This window comes from Notolepis coatsorum (assembly GCF_963971535.1).
Source record: "Notolepis coatsorum genome assembly, contig: SCAFFOLD_58, whole genome shotgun sequence".
NCBI lineage: Eukaryota > Metazoa > Chordata > Actinopteri > Aulopiformes > Paralepididae > Notolepis > Notolepis coatsorum.
The window spans coordinates 560,615-585,337 of NW_028173062.1; the positions used below are offsets into that span (position 1 = coordinate 560,615).

The 24,723-nt window shown below is 44.2% G+C and overlaps 1 protein-coding gene across 1 annotated transcript in view; it reads right to left on the reverse strand.

Annotated features, from left to right (window-relative positions):
• Nucleotides 1-245: 245 nt before the first annotated feature.
• Nucleotides 246-24,723, reverse strand: part of adad1 (adenosine deaminase domain containing 1 (testis-specific)) — a gene marked incomplete at both ends in the record, with an annotated part of 68,788 nt that continues 44,310 nt past the window's right edge. The window contains 3 exons of the mRNA XM_084338891.1: nucleotides 246-359; nucleotides 1,964-2,096; nucleotides 22,299-22,536. Coding sequence (XP_084195017.1) covers nucleotides 246-359; nucleotides 1,964-2,096; nucleotides 22,299-22,536 — 485 coding nt within the window. The remainder of the gene's footprint in view (nucleotides 360-1,963; nucleotides 2,097-22,298; nucleotides 22,537-24,723) is intronic.

Consider the following 24,723-nt stretch of genomic DNA (forward strand, 5'->3'; position numbering starts at 1 on the left):
TAGTGTCTCATGTCTGGGGGACTAGTGTCTCATATCTGACTAGTGTCTCATGTCTGACTAGTGTCTCATGTCTGACTAGTGTCTCATGTCTGACTAGTGTCTCATGTCTGGGGGACTAGTGTCTCATGTCTGACTAGTGTCTCATGTCTGACTAGTGTCTCATGTCTGACTACATGTCTGACTAGTGTCTCATGTCTGACTAGTGTCTCTGTCAAGTGGTCTTGTTCTCCAGGTGGTCTTGCTCTTCACATGCTGAAGGTGTCGCTGAGGGGGGACTTGACCACCCACTGCCCGTAGCCCTGCTGAAGCAGGTACGCCTTCACCACGTTCTTCGCCTCCTGGTACGGTTTCGCCATCATCTGCAGGCAGAGGCCCAATCGGTGATGCAAGCGTTTTTATTTAAACCTTGTTAAAATAGTCAATGTGATTTTCGCTTTGTCATGGTTTCGTCAATATTATTGAATATTGAAATAATATAGAAATTAAATCATTTCTAATATCGTCAAGATGTAGTCTCATCGCCATTGATTTCGTTGACCGCATTAACCCTTGCACTGCCACACGACAGAAGGTTAACCCTTTACTATCACACAACCCACGGCGATGCTCCATCATTAGCATCATTAGGCATAACAAAAAATATTGTTTGTTTCCGGTTGCCGACCGACCCTGCCGATTTAGGTGCGACCCAATATATTTTCTGAGTTAAAAAAAAGAAATTACAAAAAAATTACAAAAAAAGAAAAAAAAAAGATTTAATAAAGTTTCATAGAAATCTTAGTCAAACCGTTAGTATTATGGATATTAACACTTTGATCGCCATGGTTAAATTCATAATTTACCATCCCTAGCCAGCTCTATTTGTCTATGGAGAAGTTCCCCTTCTTTGCAGGGCTATAACTTTTTAAATTCTATTGCTAAATTGACATTATTATGGCCCATTCAATGTCCTATATCCATTGTTCAGGGTGTAGCAACGTTATACTTTTTCATTCATACTAAAATATGGTCTAAACTCTAAAGTATAAGTATGTTTTTATCGTTTTCTGCAGCTTTCTCCAGAACTTGATTTATAGCCCCAAATGCATTATATTGATGATCAAATACAGTTTGGTAGCGATCGGTACTTCTAGAAGTTGCTACGCATCATCTGATATTGACCGGATGGGCGGGGGGTCGTTTATAATTCCGTGGGCAACGTTATATCATTCGTCTAGTGTGGGTCATATGGTCATCAGAGCAGTTTATATGGAACACGTTCGAAAATAACGTTGAAACTCACCGTATCTTCCTCGCGCCGTTGGACGATCAGCTTGGAGTAGACAGTTTTCGATTATGGGATGTTGATTTAGATGAACCATTTCCAGGTTGTATAATACTATATACGTCCAAATAACGTTGTTTATTGAGTTAGGGCGAGCGATTGATTATCCAGTGTGTTGAGATGCAGTCCCGGATGAAATATGGATGAGCACTTCCCGTTTGGCGCGTTCACTTCCTGTTGGCCGATCTGCCACCAGATGGTGCTCTTGAACCGTTAGACAGTTGAGTGGAGCTCACCAGTACATCTCATGTCTCCGGAGGAGAAATATGATTTCGATCACAGATTTTTGAAATATTGATATCAAAGACGAGTTACGGCGTCTTCGGCAGAATGAGCATGGCGAGCAAAGACGAGTTACGGCGTTCCCGGCGATTAAAGTGTTAAACATGCTGGCAGAGTACATGCATCCATGTTGTTGTGAACATTTTAATTAAATAAAGAAATTCCCTATCCAGTCGCTGTGGGAAAGAATAAAAAAAATAAAATAAAAAATTCCCTACCTACCCATGCCTTAACTGACAACCAACAGGAAACAAACGATATTTTTTTTTATGCCTTAGCTCCGCATCACCACAGCATACCACAGAGTCCTGGACTCTCATGTGGGACCTGTGAAGTGGTGGGTGGGTGTTGCCCTACCTTGGCTTCTCTGTAGGAGACCGTGTTCAGCAGCTCTGGTCTCTGGGCTTCGTTTGCTACCAGGTTGAAGCGGCTCATCATGGCAGCTTTACACAGGCGGCTGGCCAGGGCCGGGCCGCTCTTAAAGGGGGACCTGAAACAAGACCAGGGCAGGGCCACTCTTAAAGGGGGACCTGAAACAAGACCAGGGCAGGGCCACTCTTAAAGGGGGACCTGAAACAAGACCAGGGCAGGGCCACTCTTAAAGGGGGACCTGAAACAAGACCAGGGCAGGGCCACTCTTAAAGGGGGACCTGAAACAAGACCAGGGCAGGGCCACTCTTAAAGGGGGACCTGAAACAAGACCAGGGCAGGGCCACTCTTAAAGGGGGACCTGAAACAAGACCAGGGCCACTCTTAAAGGGGGACCTGAAACAAGACCAGGGCCACTCTTAAAGGGGGACCTGAAACAAGACCAGGGCCACTCTTAAAGGGGGACCTGAAACAAGACCAGGGCAGGGCCGCTCTTAAAGGGGGACCTGAAACAAGACCAGGGCAGGGCCACTCTTAAAGGGGGACCTGAAACAAGACCAGGGCAGGGCCACTCTTAAAGGGGGACCTGAAACAAGACCAGGGCAGGGCCACTCTTAAAGGGGGACCTGAAACAAGACCAGGGCAGGGCCACTCTTAAAGGGGGACCTGAAACAAGACCAGGGCAGGGCCACTCTTAAAGGGGGACCTGAAACAAGACCAGGGCAGGGCCACTCTTAAAGGGGGACCTGAAACAAGACCAAGGCAGGGCCACTCTTAAAGGGGGACCTGAAACAAGACCAGGGCAGGGCCACTCTTAAAGGGGGACCTGAAACAAGACCAGGGCCACTCTTAAAGGGGGACCTGAAACAAGACCAGGGCAGGGCCACTCTTAAAGGGGGACCTGAAACAAGACCAGGGCGGGGCCACTCTTAAAGGGGGACCTGAAACAAGACCAGGGCAGGGCCGCTCTTAAAGGGGGACCTGAAACAAGACCAGGGCAGGGCCACTCCTAAAGGGGGACCTGAAACAAGACCAGGGCAGGGCCACTCTTAAAGGGGGACCTGAAACAAGACCAGGGCAGGGCCACTCTTAAAGGGGGACCTGAAACAAGACCAGGGCCACTCTTAAAGGGGGACCTGAAACAAGACCAGGGCAGGGCCGCTCTTAAAGGGGGACCTGAAACAAGACCAGGGCAGGGCCACTCTTAAAGGGGGACCTGAAACAAGACCAGGGCCACTCTTAAAGGGGGACCTGAAACAAGACCAGGGCCACTCTTAAAGGGGGACCTGAAACAAGACCAGGGCAGGGCCACTCTTAAAGGGGGACCTGAAACAAGACCAGGGCAGGGCCACTCTTAAAGGGGGACCTGAAACAAGACCAGGGCAGGGCCACTCTTAAAGGGGGACCTGAAACAAGACCAGGGCGGGGCCACTCTTAAAGGGGGACCTGAAACAAGACCAGGGCAGGGCCACTCTTAAAGGGGGACCTGAAACAAGACCAGGGCAGGGCCACTCTTAAAGGGGGACCTGAAACAAGACCAGGGCAGGGCCACTCTTAAAGGGGGACCTGAAACAAGACCAGGGCCACTCTTAAAGGGGGACCTGAAACAAGACCAGGGCAGGGCCACTCTTAAAGGGGGACCTGAAACAAGACCAGGGCAGGGCCACTCTTAAAGGGGGACCTGAAACAAGACCAGGGCCACTCTTAAAGGGGGACCTGAAACAAGACCAGGGCCACTCTTAAAGGGGGACCTGAAACAAGACCAGGGCAGGGCCACTCTTAAAGGGGGACCTGAAACAAGACCAGGGCAGGGCCGCTCTTAAAGGGGGACCTGAAACAAGACCAGGGCAGGGCCACTCTTAAAGGGGGACCTGAAACAAGACCAGGGCAGGGCCACTCTTAAAGGGGGACCTGAAACAAGACCAGGGCAGGGCCACTCTTAAAGGGGGACCTGAAACAAGACCAGGGCAGGGCCACTCTTAAAGGGGGACCTGAAACAAGACCAGGGCAGGGCCACTCTTAAAGGGGGACCTGAAACAAGACCAGGGCAGGGCCACTCTTAAAGGGGGACCTGAAACAAGACCAGGGCCACTCTTAAAGGGGGACCTGAAACAAGACCAGGGCCACTCTTAAAGGGGGACCTGAAACAAGACCAGGGCAGGGCCACTCTTAAAGGGGGACCTGAAACAAGACCAGGGCGGGGCCACTCTTAAAGGGGGACCTGAAACAAGACCAGGGCAGGGCCACTCTTAAAGGGGGACCTGAAACAAGACCAGGGCAGGGCCACTCTTAAAGGGGGACCTGAAACAAGACCAGGGCCGGGCCACTCCTAAAGGGGGACCTGAAACAAGACCAGGGCAGGGCCACTCTTAAAGGGGGACCTGAAACAAGACCAGGGCAGGGCCACTCTTAACACTTTAACCCTTAGAAGTCTAACCTAAATAGCTCCTCCTCCTGAGAATTTCCCCCTTTTTTTTTGTTACATAATATAAAATTACAGATTCATACCTTCAAAATAAGCCATCAATTGTCAAATTTGAGACGATAGTTTTCAATCAATGTCCTATCAAACATTCTGGTAAAATCCTAACACCTTTTCAGTATAGGACTTTGAACTAGATCCAAGTTCATTCAGCTATCTGATGAGAGAACTACACTCCCAGAATTCAATGTGATCATTGTCACTAGAACCATTTCACACCTGGAGCAAAGGCCCAGTCATTCCTTTGTTATTCCAGTGAATGGACCCAGCAGGAGGCCTAGCCTAGCGACAAGCGGCCACTACATAGTTGGGTATTGAAAAAATGCTCATATCCAAAAGTAGTAGATAGATATAGGTCATACATGTAGGTATGCACTTGTCCTAATATACTAACCTACACTGTAGCACTCAACACTTTGATGAACATTGTTACTCAGCTGATAGAGGTGTGCCCTTCCTCAATAAAGCCAGAGAGAGAGAGAGAGAGAGAGAGAGAGAGAGAGAGATGGTATTTACAGTACTGTACCATATCACATACCATATCACCTTTTGCAGCATACCATGATTACTTATATTGAGATGTTTCAGTACAGTGGATGGTACAGTATATACAGTAAAGTACAGTATATATAGTACTGTAAGAAAAAGAAGCAAACCAATAACAATTTGTGGTTGTATTTCTCTAGAATGAGAGAGAGAGAGAGAGAGAGAGAGAGAGAGAGAGAGAGAGAGAGAGAGAGAGAGAGAGAGAGAGAGAAAGAAAGAAAGAAAGAAAGAAAGAAAGAAAGAAAGAAAGAAAGAAAGAAAGAAAGAATTATTATTGCAGCGATTTTCACTGTTGACTTTTATTTTACTGGCCATCTTTGAACATGCCATATTTTTCTACTAACTGCCTGCTGGCAAAACTATGCTACTCGCTACAGTACCTGCAGATTAGACTACCTGTATATGCGCTGTCAACTCTCGCTCTGACTCCAACCCGTTGAAAGAGACAACACGCATTTCGTGAAGACCCGCCCTACTCTGCCTCTGATTCGCAGACTGTGGGTGGGGGGGCGGGATTCTGACGGGACTCTGAATATGATTGGACCAAAGCAGTAGACAGACACAGACAGTTGGAGCAGTGCAGGCGGACAGACAGGAGCTTGCAGAGTTGATAGCGGAGAATTTCGAGGATACCTGCTATACGCACTGATGACAGGATATATTTCCTTCCACTTGGTATCACTCTCGAATCACGTTTCAACCACTAACGTTGCTGCCATGAGCCTTCGCTATGGTAGCCTACAAGTGATAAAATAAATAAAACGCCCAACTCGCTGTACAAGAAATTCCTTCTGTGTGTGTGTGTGTGTGCTCTACTGGGCGCACCTTTCTACTCTAGAAAACTGCGAGATAACTCATCATAACTCGTACACACAAGCACTCTGTCTCTACTCATACAGTAGTTGATGTTTTAGCGCGACGTGGGTATATACACGGGCGAGGATGAAAAGCATGTTAGACTACTTTTTATTCATAAGTTAACGTTCCGTCGGGTCCGCGTGTATTCTCGAGAATGATAATAATAATAATGCAGGACCTCTTCAGATTATATTATCAACGACAGACAGTGGGAAACACAACCCCCCCCCCCCTCTCGCGCTGAAGAATATGCATATTAGATCACTCAGTGATTAACACCTATGCGCTGTGTGTGTGTGCGCGCGTGCATGTACGTGACGCGTTGTAGTTTCGGGGGAATACAGGGATATTTAGAACTATACAATTGAGCAAGAATTAAACATATTTACAAGTCGTATTATGTTTAGCAAGTAAGGATACATATAGATTACACTATTATGCACTCGAAATTGTCTTTGTGCTATTTTTACAGATTTTTGAAAAACGGGACTTCCTGAGCATTTGTGAGAGATTCTAATTCTTTTGTTCTCCGCCCACGGGAGCAATAGGCCCCGTTGACTTCTAAGGGTTAATCGCCATGGGTTAAATTCATAATTTACCATCCCTCGCCAGCTCTATTTGTCTATGGAGAAGTTCCCCTTCTTTGCAGGGCTATAACTTTTTAAATTCTATTGCTAAACTGCCATTATTAGGGCCCATTCAATGTCCTATATGTATTGTTCAGGGTGTAGCAACGTTAAACTTTTTCATTCACATATTCATACTAAAGTATGGTCTAATGTATAAGTATGTTTTTATCGTTTTCTGCAGCTTTCTTCAGAACGTGATTTATAGCCCCAAATGCATTATATTGATTAGGGGTGGACGGTATAAACGGTATACGGTATAAACGGTATGAATTTGCTCTACGGTATGGATTTTGACTATACCGTATAACCGGTAGTGCAGCTCTAAAATAGCAATGACGTCATGTAACCACAGCGCGACTATTTCACTCGCATTTGCCCCTAAAAATAGATAGAATTAGTCATAGATAATAGATATGTGCGAACTGGAAAAAGTTATTTAGGAGGCTTCGCGCAGTGGGCGTGCCAGCCCCTCCCGCACGCATGTAAACACGGGTCTACTAGTAGTCTAGTGGGACGGGACGTCTCCCTGAGCTAACGTTAGCTTAGCTACTGTTACAAAATGACCCAGTCAACTATTCACTTTTAGTTTAATACATGATGAGGCATTGTCTAACCGAACGGTATCTAGTCGGCCAGCTACCGATAGCTCCTGACATCAACAAACGCTCCATCAAGTCTAGTAGAGAGTAGACGTGTATGATAGCTCCGTTAGCCGTTAGCTCACGTTAACGCAAGTTAGTTCACCGTTCAAAACGAAATGTCCCATTGAACTAAATAATTCACTGAGGCGTTGTATTAACGTTATATATCCGGCTAGCAGTAGCTACAGATAGCTCCTGATATCAATGTCTTATAACACTGATTCGATGCGTATTCGAGCTGAGGGCTTGCTAACGTTATAGTACCAATACAATAGGGTCCAGGTGCAGCGCTGGAGAATCCTGGCCGTAGCTCTGCTCGAGGCTACTCGAGTATAGGTCCGGAGAATCCTGGCCGTAGCTGGAGGCTACTAGAGTACACACAGACAGTGGAGCTTGTTGCGTGGTGGCGATGTCTCGCAGATAATACAAGTACAAGTCTAATTATATAATATATATATTTTATAAAAAATAAAAAAAAATTATATAAAAAAAAAAAAAAATTTATCAAAAACGATGATACCGTGATATATACCGTTACCGTCTATGCTTCAAATTATACCGTGATATACATTTTAGACCATACCGTCCACCCCTAATATTGATGATCAAATACAGTTTGGTAGGAATCTGTGCGAGATAAAAAATGTCAACTGTACGTACTTCTAGAAGTTTCTACGCATCATCTGATGTTGACCGGATGGGCGGGGGATCGTTTATAATTCCGTGGGCAGCGTTAGATGATTCATCCAGAGTGGGTCATATGTTCATCAGATCAGTTAGTATAGAAAACGTTAGAAAATAACGCTGAATCTTACCGTGGCTTCCTCGCGCCGCTGGCAGATGAGCGTGGAACAGATTTTTTTCTATTATGGGATGTAGAAATGCCCGATCCATTTCCAGGTTGTATAATAGTATATACGTCCAAATAACGTTGTTTATTGAGTTAGGGCGAGCGATCTATTATCCAGTGTTTCAAGATGGAGTCGCGGGAGCTATAGCGAGTGGCCGGACCACATATGGATGAGCACTACCGGTTCAAAGGTTAATATCCGGTTGGCGATCTGCCGATCGGCCACCAGATGGCGCTCTTGAACCGCTAGAGAGTTGAGAGGAGATCACACTTGTGTCTCAGGGCTCCGGAAAGGAAATATGATTTCGATGACAGATTTTAGAAATATTGACATCAAAGACGAGTTACGGCGTCTTCGGCAGAATGAGCATGGCTCGGAATGACGTCTTAACTCGTCCGCGGCGATCATAGTGTTAAAGGGGGACCTGAAACAAGACCAGGGCAGGGCACGTGAATATTAAAGGCAACCAACTTGTGTTCAGCTTTTCTCTGATTGGCTATGACCCCCCGCCCCCTTTTGCCGCGAACGCGGCAGCCGTCCCTGCAAGCGGCAGAGGTCCCAAATGAAATGAATGGCGTGCGGAGCATAATGTATAATGTTATTTCGCGGAGCATAATGTATAATGTTATTTCGCGTTTGTAATGTCATAACATCAGTGGAGGCTGCTGATTGATTAACTACAGTATAATGTTATTTCGCGGAGCATAATGTATAATGTTATTTCGCGTTTGTAACGTCATAAACCAACTACCAGATTCACTCGTCACTGTACATCAGTGGAGGCTGCTTAGACACATAGCCATAATTTAAGATATAGTTTATGCATTCGCAAATATGAGAGCTCTGTCATTGAAGTGGGTGGTGGCACCCTGATGTAAACAATTCTACAAACTGCCGCGGGCGGCGCAACTCTCTGCCGCGCGGCAGGGCGGTCACGTGGCCGTGTGGCCAATCAGAGAAACGCTGAACGAAAGGCTGAACACAAGTTGGTTGCCTTTAATATTCATGCGGGCAGGGCCACTCTTAACACTTTGACTGCCTAAAAACGATTTACAACGTCTTTGCTGGCGATGCTAAAGTTGCCGGGGGACGCTGTACAGCGTCCTTATATCAATATTTCAAAAATCTGGAATCGGATTCATATTCCCCCTCCGCTGGCCTGAGATTCACCAGCAGGACCCACTGAGCTCTCTGGCGGTTCAGGAGCGCCATCTGGTGGCCGATCGGCGCAACTGCTTAACAGGAAGCGCAGTAGAGGTTTTGCTGGTCGGCCCTATTGCTTCCGGCCACTCGGGATAGGTTCCGGCACTCTAGCTCGTCACTCTACATAGCGATCGATTGCCAATAACTCGATAAACAACATGATTTGGACGTATATACCATTATACAAGCTGGAGATGGACCGGGTAATAATATATCCCATAATGATAAAATTTCTACTCGACGATGATCGCCCAACGGCGCGCGGAGACTGGGGTGAGTTTCAGCGTGTAACGTTACCATCTTCGATACTAACTGCTTTTATCAACATTTGACCCACATTAGATGATTGGTATAACGCTGCCCACGGAATTATAAACGCCCCCTCGCCCATCCGGTCAACATCAGATGACGTGTAGTAACTTCTAGAAGTACGTCTAGTTGGAATTTTTTATATCGCGCTGATTGCCATCAAACTGTATTTCATCATCAATATAATGCATTTGGGGCTATATATCACGTTCTGGAGAAAGTTGCAGAAAGAGATGAAAACATACTTATACATTAGACCATACTTTACTATGAATATGTGAATGAAAAAGTTTAACGTTGCTACACAATGAACAATACATATAGGACTTTGAATGGGCCCTAATAATGGCAATGTAGCAATAGAATTTAAAAAGTTATAGCCCTGCAAAGAAGGGGACGTTCTCCATAGACAAATAGCGCTGGCAATCTATGGTATATCATTAATTTAACCCATGGCAGCCAAAGTGTTAAAGGGGGACCTGAAACAAGACAAGGGCAGGGCTGCTCTTAAAGGGGGACCTGAAACAAGACAAGGGCAGGGCTGCTCTTAACACTTTGAGTGCCAGCAGGGGGCGCACGATTTAGTGCTCGAGTGCCAACGCTCTATTCAATGAGAGGGCGAGCACATTTGCGAACGCATAAACTATATCTTAAATTATGGCTATATGTCTAATACGCCCGTCGCTCATCAATGACTTGCTTGCAGTCAACATTGTCGAAACGGATTGTTTTTTCATCGGTACATTTCCGTTTTATACCATTTTGAAAAACGCTCGTTTTTGAAAATGTTCAGAAAAAAAAGAGATTCTGCAGGAATCACCCTTTACTGGAATACACAAAAAACGTTGTCATTTTTCAGCCTATTTATGAATCGTTTTCAAATAAACGCTAGATTATCGATAGTATATGTGTACTTATGCACGCTAGAGAAGCGGACTGAAAAATCTATTATCTTATTTCCTGATCAGCACACACGCATATAGGGCCAACGTTAGCCTGAAGCTATGGCTTCAACCGATCGCCTGGAATACTTATTGCAACGCCGAATTCAGTATGCAGTAAAGGAATATGTGACTAGCCGTAGACAGTAGGGACTTGTTGAGGCATCTTCAAATAACTTCATACCTTCAAAATAAGTAGGGATGTCCGATATTATCGGCCGATATCGGCATTAAAATGTGATATCGGTTGATATCGGTATCGGAAATTAAGAGTTGGACAATATCGGTATATCGGTAGGTAAAAAAGCCAATATCGAGCATCCCTAAAAATAAGCCATCACTTGAACATTTTGGTGGGATACTTTTTAAGCTACTTCCAATGAATCATGGTGATTATCACAAAACCTAATCAGAGAAAATGGCCTTGACATTTTTACACTTAGTGTTAAAAAAACTACAACCATACCCAGAATGCATTGTAATCCATGGCCCCCTCTCTCTCTGGGGGCAATTAACACCTTGCTGCGTTCTAGTCAGGCTCTTTTGTTATGACAATGACTGTCTTGTGGCACTGTAAACCCTAACCCTAACACCCATGAAGGAAAAGTCATGATAGTTTATTTAATTTAGTGTGGTAGTGAAAGGTTAACCGTCTGTAGTGTGGTAGTGAAAGGTTAACCTTCTGTAGTGTGGTAGTGAAAGGTAGAGTTGTTCCGATACCGATACTGGTATCGGAAAAGCCGCCGATACTGGCTAAAATGCTGGTATCGGTATCGGCGAGTACCCTCTAATGCTGCGCTCCGATACCATATGACGTAATTTATCAACAACACTGTGGTCTGTTGAGTAAGCATTATAAAACAAACGTGTGCTTAATCGATTAAAGTGTCAATGCCATTTGTCATTTTAACAGCAGATACTTTCTTAAATGTCATCGTCCCGACAGAGCTCATGGGTTCGCTTGGTGGCTGGTGTTATTAGCATTGAACGGCTAACCGAAAGCTAGCTTTAACATTACCTTGGCTAAAGTTGGGGCTATTCATATAATCCAGCAATAATGGCTGCAGACCTGCAAGCAAAGTACAGCAAGTTGGCAAAGGAGTATTCCAAGTTAAATCACAATATCACCAGTAACGTTACAGTCTTCTATGGTCTTCCCATATACCGGTAGCTCATGCTAGCTAACGCTAACGTCGTCATTGCACAATTGCACGTCGCGTACACAATTAATGACATGTTGCGGACAGCCATATCGGCGACAATGTTTAGCTTTTAGTGCCAAATGATAAGAGTCTGAGGCGGAGTCTCAAAAGAGAACGTTGAATATTTATTGTGCAAAAATCAAAACAGATCCGACTGCTACTGAACGGAGCCTTGTAGACAGACTGGGTAGGGTATATCTGCAGAGCCAGTGGGTAGCGAGTGCAGCAACGTATAATGTCCGTGTGGATCATTGGAGTAGGGTATATCTGCAGTGCTGAAGCCCCATACTCATTGATTAATGATACTAATACAAATCTATACAATCACCTGTTGTTGAATAAATACCATTACTTTCTAGTTATGACTAAAAAACAGTATATATAAAACAGTATTTGTTAAAAAAAAAAAAAAAATTATATTTATAAAAAATTTATATAATATCGTTTTTTTTTTTTTTTATGTATGCACTGGTATCGGATAAGTATCGGTATCGGCCGATACCCAAAGCTTAGGTATCGGAATCGGATCGGAAAGGAAAAAATGGTATCGGAACATCTCTAGTGAAAGGGTTAACCTTCTGTAGCGTGGTAGTGAAAGGTTAACCTTCTGTAGTGTGGTTGTGAAAGGGTTAACCTTCTGTAGTGTGGTATTGAAATGTTAACCTTCTGTAGTGTGGTAGTGAAAGGTTAACCTTCTGTAGTGTGGTAGTGAAAGGTTAACCTTCTGTAGTGTGGTAGTGAAAGGTTAACCTTCTGTAGTGTGGTAGTGAAAGGTTAACCTTCTGTAGTGTGGTAGTGAAAGGTTAACCTTCTGTAGTGTGGTAGTGAAAGGTTAACCTTTCACACACACACACATATGGCACACGCTGATATATGTGAAAATAGCTCTAATTATCCCAATACTGGTAAAAATAGATTCCTTACCTCAGATCAGATGTCCTCCAAAAAGATTATTCCAATTCCTGATCGCCATTCCAAATATCGATCGCGTTTATTGATCCAACGCTGGGTACTGGAAACACACATTCTCCGCTGTTCTGGTGGTGGGCGATTACTTGGATTGTCTCCGGTTACTTGTCTGACAAGTAATATGTGGAAGCAGTTTTTCTCCATGCGTTTCATTCAATCCAATGGGGTGCAGTACCATCCGGAAAGACGATAGGGGGTGGTATTTTCCCTGTTCGAGTTCAGACAGATCCCCACTGGTAACGTGAGGTCCTGCATTATTATTATAGGCTAGATTGATGAACAATTTATGGAAATCGATAATAAAAAAAATAACGATTAAAAACGAGATCTCTCGTCGGCTGGCACTCAACGGTTGGCATGAACTAACGAGAAATATCATCACTGGCACTCAAAGTGTTAAGAAAGGAGAGCTATCCTTGTGTGTTTCAACACCTCGCTAAGTACCTGCATTTATAACATGCGCAGACAGACCACACCCAGCTTAAGCCCTCGTTTGTAGTCTTTCGCACAGTATTGAGACACAATACTGAATGAATGAATGACTTTATTTGACAATATAAAAAATAAGTGTCAGGATATACTGCCAAGGATGAAACACAAAAAAGCTCAGAGCTTATTTCCATTGTGGTCCTTGTAGGGGGGTGGGGGAGTGTGATGCTTAGACATGCATTATACAAAACATGACATCACAACACATCACATATACCATTTAACATTTATATACATAACAGACTCATACACATGCAAGGGTGCCTTAAGCTAAGTGTCTAGGTATAGTCCCTTTTGAGCCATGTCTTCAGGCTGGACTTGAATCTAACGGCATTGTCTATGATTTTCAGGTCACTGGGCAGACTATTCCAATAGACAGCTGCTGAATACAGAAATGACTCCTTCCCCATACAGCTCCTGAATCTGACTGGCACAAAGTCAGTTGAGCTGCGCCTAGTTTGGTATGCATGGGTGTCCCTGATTTGGTTGAAGTAGTTGTTGAAGTACACTGGCACTACCCCGTGCACTATTCTGTGAACTAGGCACATCCCTATCTGGTTTACTCCGTCTTCCACCTTAAGCCATCTCATGATCTCAATGTCGGACAAATAACAATAATTAAGTCATTTACAAGTTGTATTAAGTTTTGCAAATAAGGGAACATTTCAAAGCAGTCAAAAAAGCAAGATTTCGATTTTTTTTGAAGTGCAAGACATTTTCGCGTTTTCTGATGCTTGTATCTCGCCGCACCAAGTCGGGTTTGGTCACGTCGAGGCACATATAGCATCAGCCAATGGACATATCGATCTACCAGATGGCGATCAATAACTGGGAAATTCTTTTTGGAATCCAACCGGCCACAGGTAAGAGCGATTTGACGTCAATTTCAGCTTGATCAGGCCTTGTTCTCATAGCGTATGTTGTTGTAATAACGAATGCCGTTATTGGTAATCAATAATCAGAAACGACTTCCCCCGCCCCCCCCAATGGCCCCAAATGTGTTAAAGGGAGACCTGAAACGGCGGCTACATGGCGTAGTGGGCAAGGCGCTCGCCACGAATGCGGAGACGCTGGGCTCGCCTGTTCGAGCCCAGCGCTCCACATTGCTTTCAGTTTAGCTGGTCGTTCATACTAATACACATTGGCCGTATTAGGGGGTGGGAAACTGATGGGTGGGGATCGGGCGTTGTGGACAGCGACTCCTACAGGTCGGTTGGTGCGCCTGCGCAGTAGAATCAGGAAGTGTCGGGGGCAGCGTGAGCCTCCCACGCGTTACTCCTCGCCACTGAGAGATCGAGCTGCGCAGGTGAAAAGATGCGACTGCTGTTACCTCAAGTACCGGAGGGGACTTGTGCTATGTATGACTTAGTCCACATTGCAGCCGGCTTGTGGGAGGCAAGAAACAGCGTTCGTGACAGGGGAGGGTTGAATTGGATGATACGAAATTGGGATGGGAGAAAAATATAGAAAATGGGAGAAAAAGTGGATAAAAAAAAAAGGGAGACCTGAAACAAGACAAGGGCAGGGCCACTCTTAACACATTCTGGGCCAAACCAGAGATATCCCGGGTTAACTTGCCATGCGCCAAGACCAGAGACAGCTCTGGTTTTAATCGTTATTTATTTTTTTCGATTTTAATATCCTATTCAATGCCAGGGACCCATATGTTGCCGTTAGAAGGCCTACTGCAACGCTGAGGGTGCAGTACCGGCCAGATTCCCCCAGGTGGCGGTAAACCCTGTTCCAGACCTTGGCTAGAGGTTCAATCGGTCGCATCCAAACGTTTAGGGGACATCCGATGCTGTGGTGGGTTATGTCGTGGGCCAAATCGACATTGGATGTACCAGATGGTGATCAAACAATTGGAATATTATTTTTGGAATACTCCCGGCCACAGGTAAGGACTATCTGACGTAAATTCTGGCTCGATTGTGCAATGTTTTCATGCCGATCCAGCTGATCAGCGTTCAATACTAATGCCTCACTCAATAATCAGAAACGTTTATTTTATTGATTTTTTTTTTAATTATCCCCCCCCCCTCTTCTTTTTCCGTTTTTCTCCCATCCCAATGTTAGTCGTTGTGCCAATTCTTACTCCCCCTCCTGGTCGTTGCGCACTCTACCGCCTACCGTCGGTCCGGGAGGGCGGAGACTATCACATGCTTCCTCCGACACACGTGCAGCCAGCCCACCGCTTCTTTTCACCTGGCAGCGTGGACTCTCACCGGGGGAGTGTAACGTGTGGAAGGTCACACTACCTCTCCCAGATCCTTCCCTCGCTGTGCAGGCGCCCCGACCGAACTGTAGGAGTCGCTGTTTACAACGACCAGGACCCACCCACGCCGGCTTCCCACCCGCTGACACTGCCAATTGTGTTAGTGTGGACGGTCGACCAAGCCGGATTCGATCCCACTGGCTCTGTGGTGGTAGACAAACGCTTAGTCCGCTGCGCTACCCGGCCGCCCTAGAAACGTTTATTATGATGAAACATAATACCTACTGTATACATTTTATTCAGGAATACTAGCGTGTATAGGCAAAAAAAAAACCCGCAAATAGTAGAATTGACCTATATGGCTATAACTCAGCATTTCAGGAATTACCCCATACCACTCTGAAATTATACTTATATTCACCACGGTATAACACGGGAATGTATGCATGGAAACATTATCTCTTTTTTGCATGTTGACGGGATGAAACACAGTGTCTAATGACTATAGCAATGTACCCATGGCTATAATATAGATTTAGCTCTACAAACAAGGTCACGCAGTCATATCTTTTAATGCTTGGCCCAGCTACATATAGCTGGCGCTGAATGTGTTAAAAGGAGACCTTAAACAAGACAAACTCGAACGCGGAAACGCAGTTCTGTTGTAGACGGCATACACACGGGCAAGGGCCACTCTTAACTCTTTAACTGCCACGCTGTTTTTCCATCTGTACTCCCTGGCGCCAGCGTTTTTTGACCATTTTCATGATGTTTGCAGACCCATTGTATATTCTATATTATAGCTATGGAGAAAATAGTAGGCTCATTTGAAAGGAAATATGTATCCTCCAACAGGGAAAAAAACGTTTAGTTCTACATACCTTCGTTCCTGCGCTATCGCATGCAAAAAATCATCCCGTTTCAAAATAATCCAGTTCCCTTTCCTGGAACGCGAGATAGGACGTGTTTTGTGCGCATATGCGCATTTCATGTGGGTTGCTCGCCTGCCACCTATTTTATTTCCAGGTCAAAGGCAACATGACCATAGTAGAATGATTCTCAAACCATGGGGGGGGGGGGGGGGGTCCATTCGCGGAATCGTTTTCTGGGATCATTACAAAGGCATGTTTTATGATGGGGTTCGGTAAAATAGACGTTACCTTTGTCAGCAGGTCCACCAAAACCCTGTCCACTCTTGCTCCGAAGTGTCTTGGGTCAGAACTAGGGGTGTAACTAGGGATGCCCCGATCGATCGGCCACCGATCGTTATCGGCCGATAATCAGTATAAATATGCGATCGGGGAATTCCGATAATTAGTCATATTCGCCGATCGCGGAAACTGATCAAGTGGATATCTCACTCGCTTGTCTCAGACGCACAGGACCTGCAAACTGCTCCTCCTCCCTAGCCCCGCCCGTACCCGTGTAGAGTTTGTAAACACAGAGGAGGCGGACCTCCTCTGCTGAGTCTAGATAGTGCATTCGACCTGAGCTAACGTTAGCTACCTAGCTATCGTTACTGTTTAAACAAAATTACCCAGTCAACTATTCACTTTTAGTAGGCATTGTCTAACGGTATTTAGCCGGCTAGCTACTGATAGCTCCGGATATCAACAAATGCCCCAGGAAGTCTAGTAGTCCATGTTGATATCTCCGTTAGCTTGCGTTAGCTGACGTTAGTTCACAGTTCAAAACGAAATGTCCGATTGAACTAAATAGTTGTCTTAAAGGATAACTCCACTATTTTGGGAAATTAGCTTATTTAACATCTTCCCTGGAGTTAGACAAGAAGATGCATACCTTTTTTGTCTCTGTGCGTGCATTTTAGCTTTGGGAATAGATGCTCCGTTAGCATAGCTTAGCTTCATCACTGGAAGTGAGGCAGGACAGTAGCCTTACAGTGCCTTACAGTGTATTGCAAGGTCTGACATTGACCAAACTTGATATGCATGACCTTGGTGGGCTCTAGGTCAACTCCTGAAAAGGGGGTCAATGTCAGACTTTGCAATCAAAAGTTAGGGGGCTAATAACCCTTGCCATAATTTCAGTGCGCCCCTAACTTTTGATTGCAAGGTCTGACATTGACCCCCTTTTCAGGAGTTGACCTAGAGCCCACCAAAGTCATGCATATCAAGTTTGGTCAATGTCAGACCTTGCAATACACTGTAAGGCACTGTAAGGCTACTGTCCTGCCTCACTTCCAGTGATGAAGCTAAGCTATGCTAACAGAGCATCTATTCCCAAAGCTAAAATGCACGCACAGAGACAAAAAAGGTATGCATCTTCTTGTCTAACTCCAGGGAAGATGTTAAATAAGCTAATTTCCCAAAATAGTGGAGTTATCCTTTAACGTCATCTAGCCGGCTAGCAGTAGCTACAGATAGCTCCTGATATCAATGTCTTATAACATTGATTGAATGCGTATTCGAGCTGAGGGCTTGCTGAATGTGAAATGACCAAAGCATAACGTTACCAATAGGGTCCCGCTGCAGCGCCGGAGAATCCTTTTTGGAGCTGGAGGCTACTAGAGTACACACAGACAGTGGAGCTGTTTGCAGATAGCGAGCATTTTGACTTGTTGCGTGGTGGCGATGTCTCGCAGATAATACAAGTACAAGTCTAATTATATAATATATATATTTTATAAAAAAAAAAAAAAAAAAAAATGTATCTAAAATAATTTTTAATTTCTTTTTAATCAAAAACGATCGGTATCGGCCGATATGGCTCACGACGATCGGTGATCGGTATCTGTGGCAAAAAACGTGATCGGGGCATCCCTAGGTGTAACGGTACACAAAAACCACGGTACGGTACGTACCTCGGTTTTGAAGTCAAGGTTCGGTACGGTTTTCGGTACAGTGGGGGAAAGTTTGGCTTTCCATGTTCCACTCAGGGGTGATGTAGTGTGCAGTAACTAATTGTACTTGTAGGGCTGTCAACGAATATTCTATATTGAAATTAATAATCGACTTGTAAAAAAATTATTATTATATTAGATTGTGAAAAAAACAGCCCCCGGTGGGCGGTCGTTAGTGGTTAACATACCGTTGTATTCGTTCGGTACACTACACAGCCGTTCGGTACGGTACACACTGAAACTTGTTCGGTTCGGTACGGATACGTGTACCTTTACACCCCTAGTCAGAACAATAAATAACATTAGTTGGCCCTGGCAGCGCCGAACAGATAACCTTATCGTTACATCCAAACAGCCTGTTTGAAAATATTACAATCCAATCCTGGTGAAAACACACCTTATGTTATGGATGTTATCATCACCGTTTGTCCTCTTCATAATAATCTCCAATAGTTCGCTTGTCTAGACGATCGTCATTGCCGAACGTTAGTTGGCCCTAGTCTTGAGTAGGGCTGGCCGATATGGCCAAACATTTTATCACGATATATCACAATAACATTTTTCATATCGTTCGCTATCGATAATTATCGATATTTTTATTAGTATTAAAAAAGTTTTATTATTATTTATTATTATTTAAACAACAAATGTATGTTTATTTTGCAGCAATTCTTTGTCGTTGCCGCCATCTTTAGTGTTACATCCCCTCACACTCCAGTTCTTAGGCTGCAGCTGGTTTGAAAGCTAAAGTAAACCGGCTTCTCTGCTGGCTGTGGCTCCAGGGGAGTTGAACAGTTCTGGCTCTGCTAGTTTCTTTTCTATCTTTTGGTGCTTTTTTGGTGGAAAAACCAAACATCTCGCGACTGGAGACTAGCTCTGCTAGCACACATAGCCTACTGTGTACAGACGGTTTCAAACTGTATTTTAAATTAGAAAGCAAACAAAATAAATGGACAAGAGAAAAATAAATCTCAATTTGGTCAGTATTGTTGCAACTATTATATAGATAATATACATTTTCTTTACAGACTCATAAAGTAAAATATAATATACACAGTTAATTGGTGATAACGTTTTGTTTTATTTGTTTTATTTACTTTAATGACAATGAAAGTGCACTGCTTGTTTGCCACAAAAAATAACACATTTGTCTTTCAGCACCACTCAAGAGTGGACAGCTCCTGCCAACGCAGTGTCTAACACTGCAGCCGCTGAGTTGCATGTGACCGACTTGATTGCTGCATTAGAAACAGCTGTTATATGTTTGGTGCGGCTCATCAAGCACACAGAAATGTAAAATGATTTGAACTGAACTGAACTGAACGAAAACGAACTGACCTGAACTAGAAATTGTAACTAATAGAAAATAAAGGAAATTAAGATTTGATTCAAAAGAAAAGCAACGACTGGACATTCCTGTTTTCATCTTTGTAACAAGTATTGTGATTTGGACAAGCAAAGCCATTACTTTAAGTTGCAGGCAAGAAAGACAAGTCTGCTGTGTTGCAGGTCACAATTAAAAAAGAAAAACGTTTACATTTTTTAATTATTCTATATTATTTTTAGGGCTGTCAAAGTTGATGCTTCAACTTGAGATTAATTAAAATGATTTAAAGCATTAAAATAAATTAATCTAGATTAATCTATGGAGTGAAAAATCTTCAATGTTAGCGCCGCGGATATAATTAAGAGGTCTAGCTGAGTCATTGTTGATGGTTTTGTTGAACATTTGTATTTCACAGGAGAGAAACTGTATTCAAAGAAAGCTATTAAAATAGTCTTTGAATCAAAATTTCTTTGTGTTGATTTTACATTAATTCCATGATTCTACTCAAGTAGATATGTTACAAGCTTCGGTCTTAAGTAGAAAAATGCTTTTTTATATCTAGATTAATTACAGAAAATTGTGAGATTAATTAGTTAATTTTTTTAATCTATTGACAGCACTAATAATTTTTATTATCGATTATTAAAATATATCGTGAATATATCGTTTTATCGCCCAGCCCTAGTCTGGAGTGCTCTCACCTCTGGTGTCGGTGACTACCGCGGAGCGGTGAACAGATAATGTTACACGCTCAGCCGGTTTAACTCTAGTATTTTTATGATTGACCAGAAGTGCCGAGTCCAATGTGTAGTCTGGTGAAAACACACCTTATCATCCATAAGTGTGATCGTTTTGTCCTCTTCATAATAATCTCCAATAGTTCGCTCGCCATTGCATAGACAGCCCGCAGGCTAGTGGTAGCCAGCAGTGAGTTAGCAAACCCCTTCCCCACGGCAGCCCAGGTCATGTGATTCAATGAGAGCTCTTTAACTGGTAGCAGCCCAGGTCATGTGATTCAATGAGAGCTCTTTAACTGGTAGCAGCCCAGGTCATGTGATTCAATGTGAGCTCTTTAACTGGTAGCAGCCCAGGACATGTGATTCAATGAGAGCTCTTTAACTGGTAGCAGCCCAGGACATGTGATTCAATGTGAGCTCTTTAACTGGTAGCAGCCCAGGACATGTGATTCAATGTGAGCTCTTTAACTGGTAGCAGCCCAGGACATGTGATTCAATGTGAGCTCTTTAACTGGTAGCAGCCCAGGACATGTGATTCAATGTGAGCTCTTTAACTGGTAGCAGCCCAGGACATGTGATTCAATGTGAGCTCTTTAACTGGTAGCAGCCCAGGACGCTTATAGCTTATCCGCAACAGTAAGTTACTTCCGGGGTAGGCCTGATTGGCCCCGACAGGCACGTGACGCGCAACTTTCTCTGCCGCGCGGCACGCTCCGCGGAGCCGAGCGGCAGAGCTTGCGGAATTACGTAACCGTCCAAATACGCCATGACTTTCATTCTGCGCTTCAGCTCATCTGGCAGAGCAGCGGTCCTGCGATCCTGCGGTCCGTTGTTGATGAGTTCGAATCCCATCAAATCTTTTTTTTTTAACGTGATTTTTTTTAACGTGTATTCTTTCGCCGGTTAAGGTTAGGCATGGTTAAGGTTAAGGTTAAGGTTAGGCATTGTTTCGGAGTTGGTTAAGGTTAGAACGGTTAAGTTTAGGCGCTGTTAAGGAGCTGGTTAAGGTTAGAGTTTGTGTTAGAGAATGGCAATAGACAGCCTATTTCCGCGCGACAGCTCTCAGCAGCCTCGTTGCGCGTCCTGAGTTTGCCGCGTCACGTGCCTGTCGGGGCCAATCAGGCCTACCCCGGAAGTCACTTACTGTTGCGGAACAGTTACAGGCGCCCAGGACATGTGATTCAATGTGAGCTCTTTAACTTGTAGCAGCCCAGGTCATGTGATTCAATGCGAGTTCTTTAACTGGTAGCAGCCGAGGACATGTGATTCAATGAGAGCTCTTTAACTGGTAGCAGCCCAGGTCATGTGATTCAATGAGAGCTCTTTAACTGGTAGCAGCCCAGGTCATCCCAACAGGAAGCTGCAGGTACTGAGTGTGATTGGCTGGACAGAAGGGTTAGTATGAATGAGTGTCTGTGATTGGCTGGACAGAAGGGTTAGTGTCAATGAGTGTCTGTGATTGGCTGGACAGAAGGGTTAGTATGAATGAGTGTCTGTGATTGGCTGGACAGAAGGGTTAGTGTCAATGAGTGTCTGTGATTGGCTGGACAGAAGGGTTAGTATAATAATTATAATAATAATAATTTAGGACCTGCTCCGAGGTCATCATTTGGCACACATGCGAACCATGCATACAATGCGTATCTGCGATTAACCCATCCCGTCGTCCTTCCCCCCCAAGGGCAGCCGGGAGCAGACAGGCGCCACGTGAGCCGCGCCAGGGAACCAATCCAAGTGCTCCTGTCCGTCTTCGTCAAGGACGCCACAGCGTTAGCGATCTTGTTGTTGTGCATGTTTTTCCATTGGGTTTATCTTATCGGGGGGGGAAACCCTTGCGAGCACGGGGAGAACATGCAAACTCCACACAGAAAGGCCTGGGAGATACCCCACCTGGGTAACTGGCATCATGGAAACCTGGTCCCCAAGCGGGATTCGAACCCTGGACCTTCTTGCTGTGAGGTGTTAACCACTACACCACCGTGCCGCCGTAGTATGAATGAGTGTCTGTGATTGGCTGGACAGAAGGGTTAGTGTCAATGAGTGTCTGTGATTGGCTGGACTTACTCCTCCACAGTCTTGCCCTCGATGCCGTCCACCACCTCCAGAGAGGCGTCTCCGTGGCTCCAGTTGAGGCTGAGCCGGGCCTGGGGGCCGGTGCCGCCCGCGGGGGCTGGCAGGCTGGGCACCAGGCTGATGTGTGGCCGGTAGGTGCAGTAGTACATGGGCAGGCGGGGCGTGATGCCGTCCACACGCCGGTTAATGGCGATCTCCATGCCGCGCACATCGCTGCAGCTTGCGTCCCCTGGCAGGTCAATAACAACAGTCAATAACATTATTAAGGTTGTTAATATATATGACAAGAGGCGGTTAACCCTAACCCTTTGAACTGTACCTACACAGAACATAAATAATGGAAAAACATACTAATGGTCGACCGATATGGGGTTTTCAATGACTGAGGCTGATAACAGGCAGCTTGATGACTGATAACAGGGAGCTTGATGACTGATAACAGGCAGCTTGATGACTGATAACAGGCAGCTTGATGACTGATAACAGGCAGCTTGATGACTGATAACAGGCAGCTTGATGACTGATAACAGGCAGCTTGATGACTGATAACAGGCAGCTTGATGACTGATAACAGTGACTGATAACAGGCAGCTTGATGACTGATAACAGGCAGCTTGATGACTGATAACAGGCAGCTTGATGACTGATAACAGTGACTGATAACAGGCAGCTTGATGACTGATAACAGTGACTGATAACAGGCAGCTTGATGACTGATAACAGGCATGTATGTAGATTAATGTAGATTAATGAGTTGACATGTCTATTAGGATGATGATGATGATGTAGATTAATGAGTTGACCTGCCTACTAGGATGATGATGATGTAGATTAATGAGTTGACCTGCCTACTAGGATGATTATGATGTAGATTAATGAGTTGACCTGTCTACTAGGATGATGATGATGTAGATTAATGAGTTGACCTGTCTACTAGGATGATTATGATGTAGATTAATGAGTTGACCTGCCTACTAGGATGATGATGATGTAGATTAATGAGTTGACCTGCCTACTAGGATGATGATGATGATGTAGATTAATGAGTTGACCTGTCTACTAGGATGATTATGATGTAGATTAATGAGTTGACCTGTCTACTAGGATGATTATGATGTAGATTAATGAGTTGACCTGCCTACTAGGATGATGATGATGATGTAGATTAATGAGTTGACCTGCCTACTAGGATGATGATGATGATGATGTAGATTAATGAGTTGACCTGTCTACTAGGATGATTATGACGTAGATTAATGAGTTGACCTGCCTACTAGGATGATTATGATGTAGATTAATGAGTTGACCTGTCTACTAGGATGATGATGATGTAGATTAATGAGTTGACCTGTCTACTAGGATGATGATGATGATGATGTAGATTAATGAGTTGACCTGCCTACTAGGATGATTATGACATAGATTAATGAGTTGACCTGCCTACTAGGATGATGATGATGTAGATTAATGAGTTGACCTGCCTACTAGGATGATTATGACGTAGATTAATGAGTTGACCTGTCTACTAGGATGATGATGATGTAGATTAATGAGTTGACCTGTCTACTAGGATGATGATGATGATGTAGATTAATGAGTTGACCTGCCTACTAGGATGATGATGATGTAGATTAATGAGTTGACCTGCCTACTAGGATGATGATGATGATGTAGATTAATGAGTTGACCTGTCTACTAGGATGATGATGATGATGTAGATTAATGAGTTGACCTGTCTACTAGGATGATGATGATGATGTAGATTAATGAGTTGACCTGTCTACTAGGATGATGATGATGATGTAGATTAATGAGTTGACCTGCCTACTAGGATGATGATGATGATGTAGATTAATGAGTTGACCTGCCTACTAGGATGATGATGATGTAGATTAATGAGTTGACCTGCCTACTAGGATGATGATGATGATGTAGATTAATGAGTTGACCTGTCTACTAGGATGATGATGATGATGATGTAGATTAATGAGTTGACCTGTCTACTAGGATGATGATGATGTAGATTAATGAGTTGACCTGTCTACTAGGATGATGATGATGTAGATTAATGAGTTGACCTGTCTACTAGGATGATGATGATGATGTAGATTAATGAGTTGACCTGCCTACTAGGATGATGATGATGATGTAGATTAATGAGTTGACCTGTCTACTAGGATGATGATGATGTAGATTAATGAGTTGACCTGTCTACTAGGATGATGATGATGATGTAGATTAATGAGTTGACCTGTCTACTAGGATGATGATGATGATGTAGATTAATGAGTTGACCTGCCTACTAGGATGATGATGATGATGTAGATTAATGAGTTGACCTGCCTACTAGGATGATGATGATGATGTAGATTAATGAGTTGACCTGCCTACTAGGATGATGATGATGATGATGTAG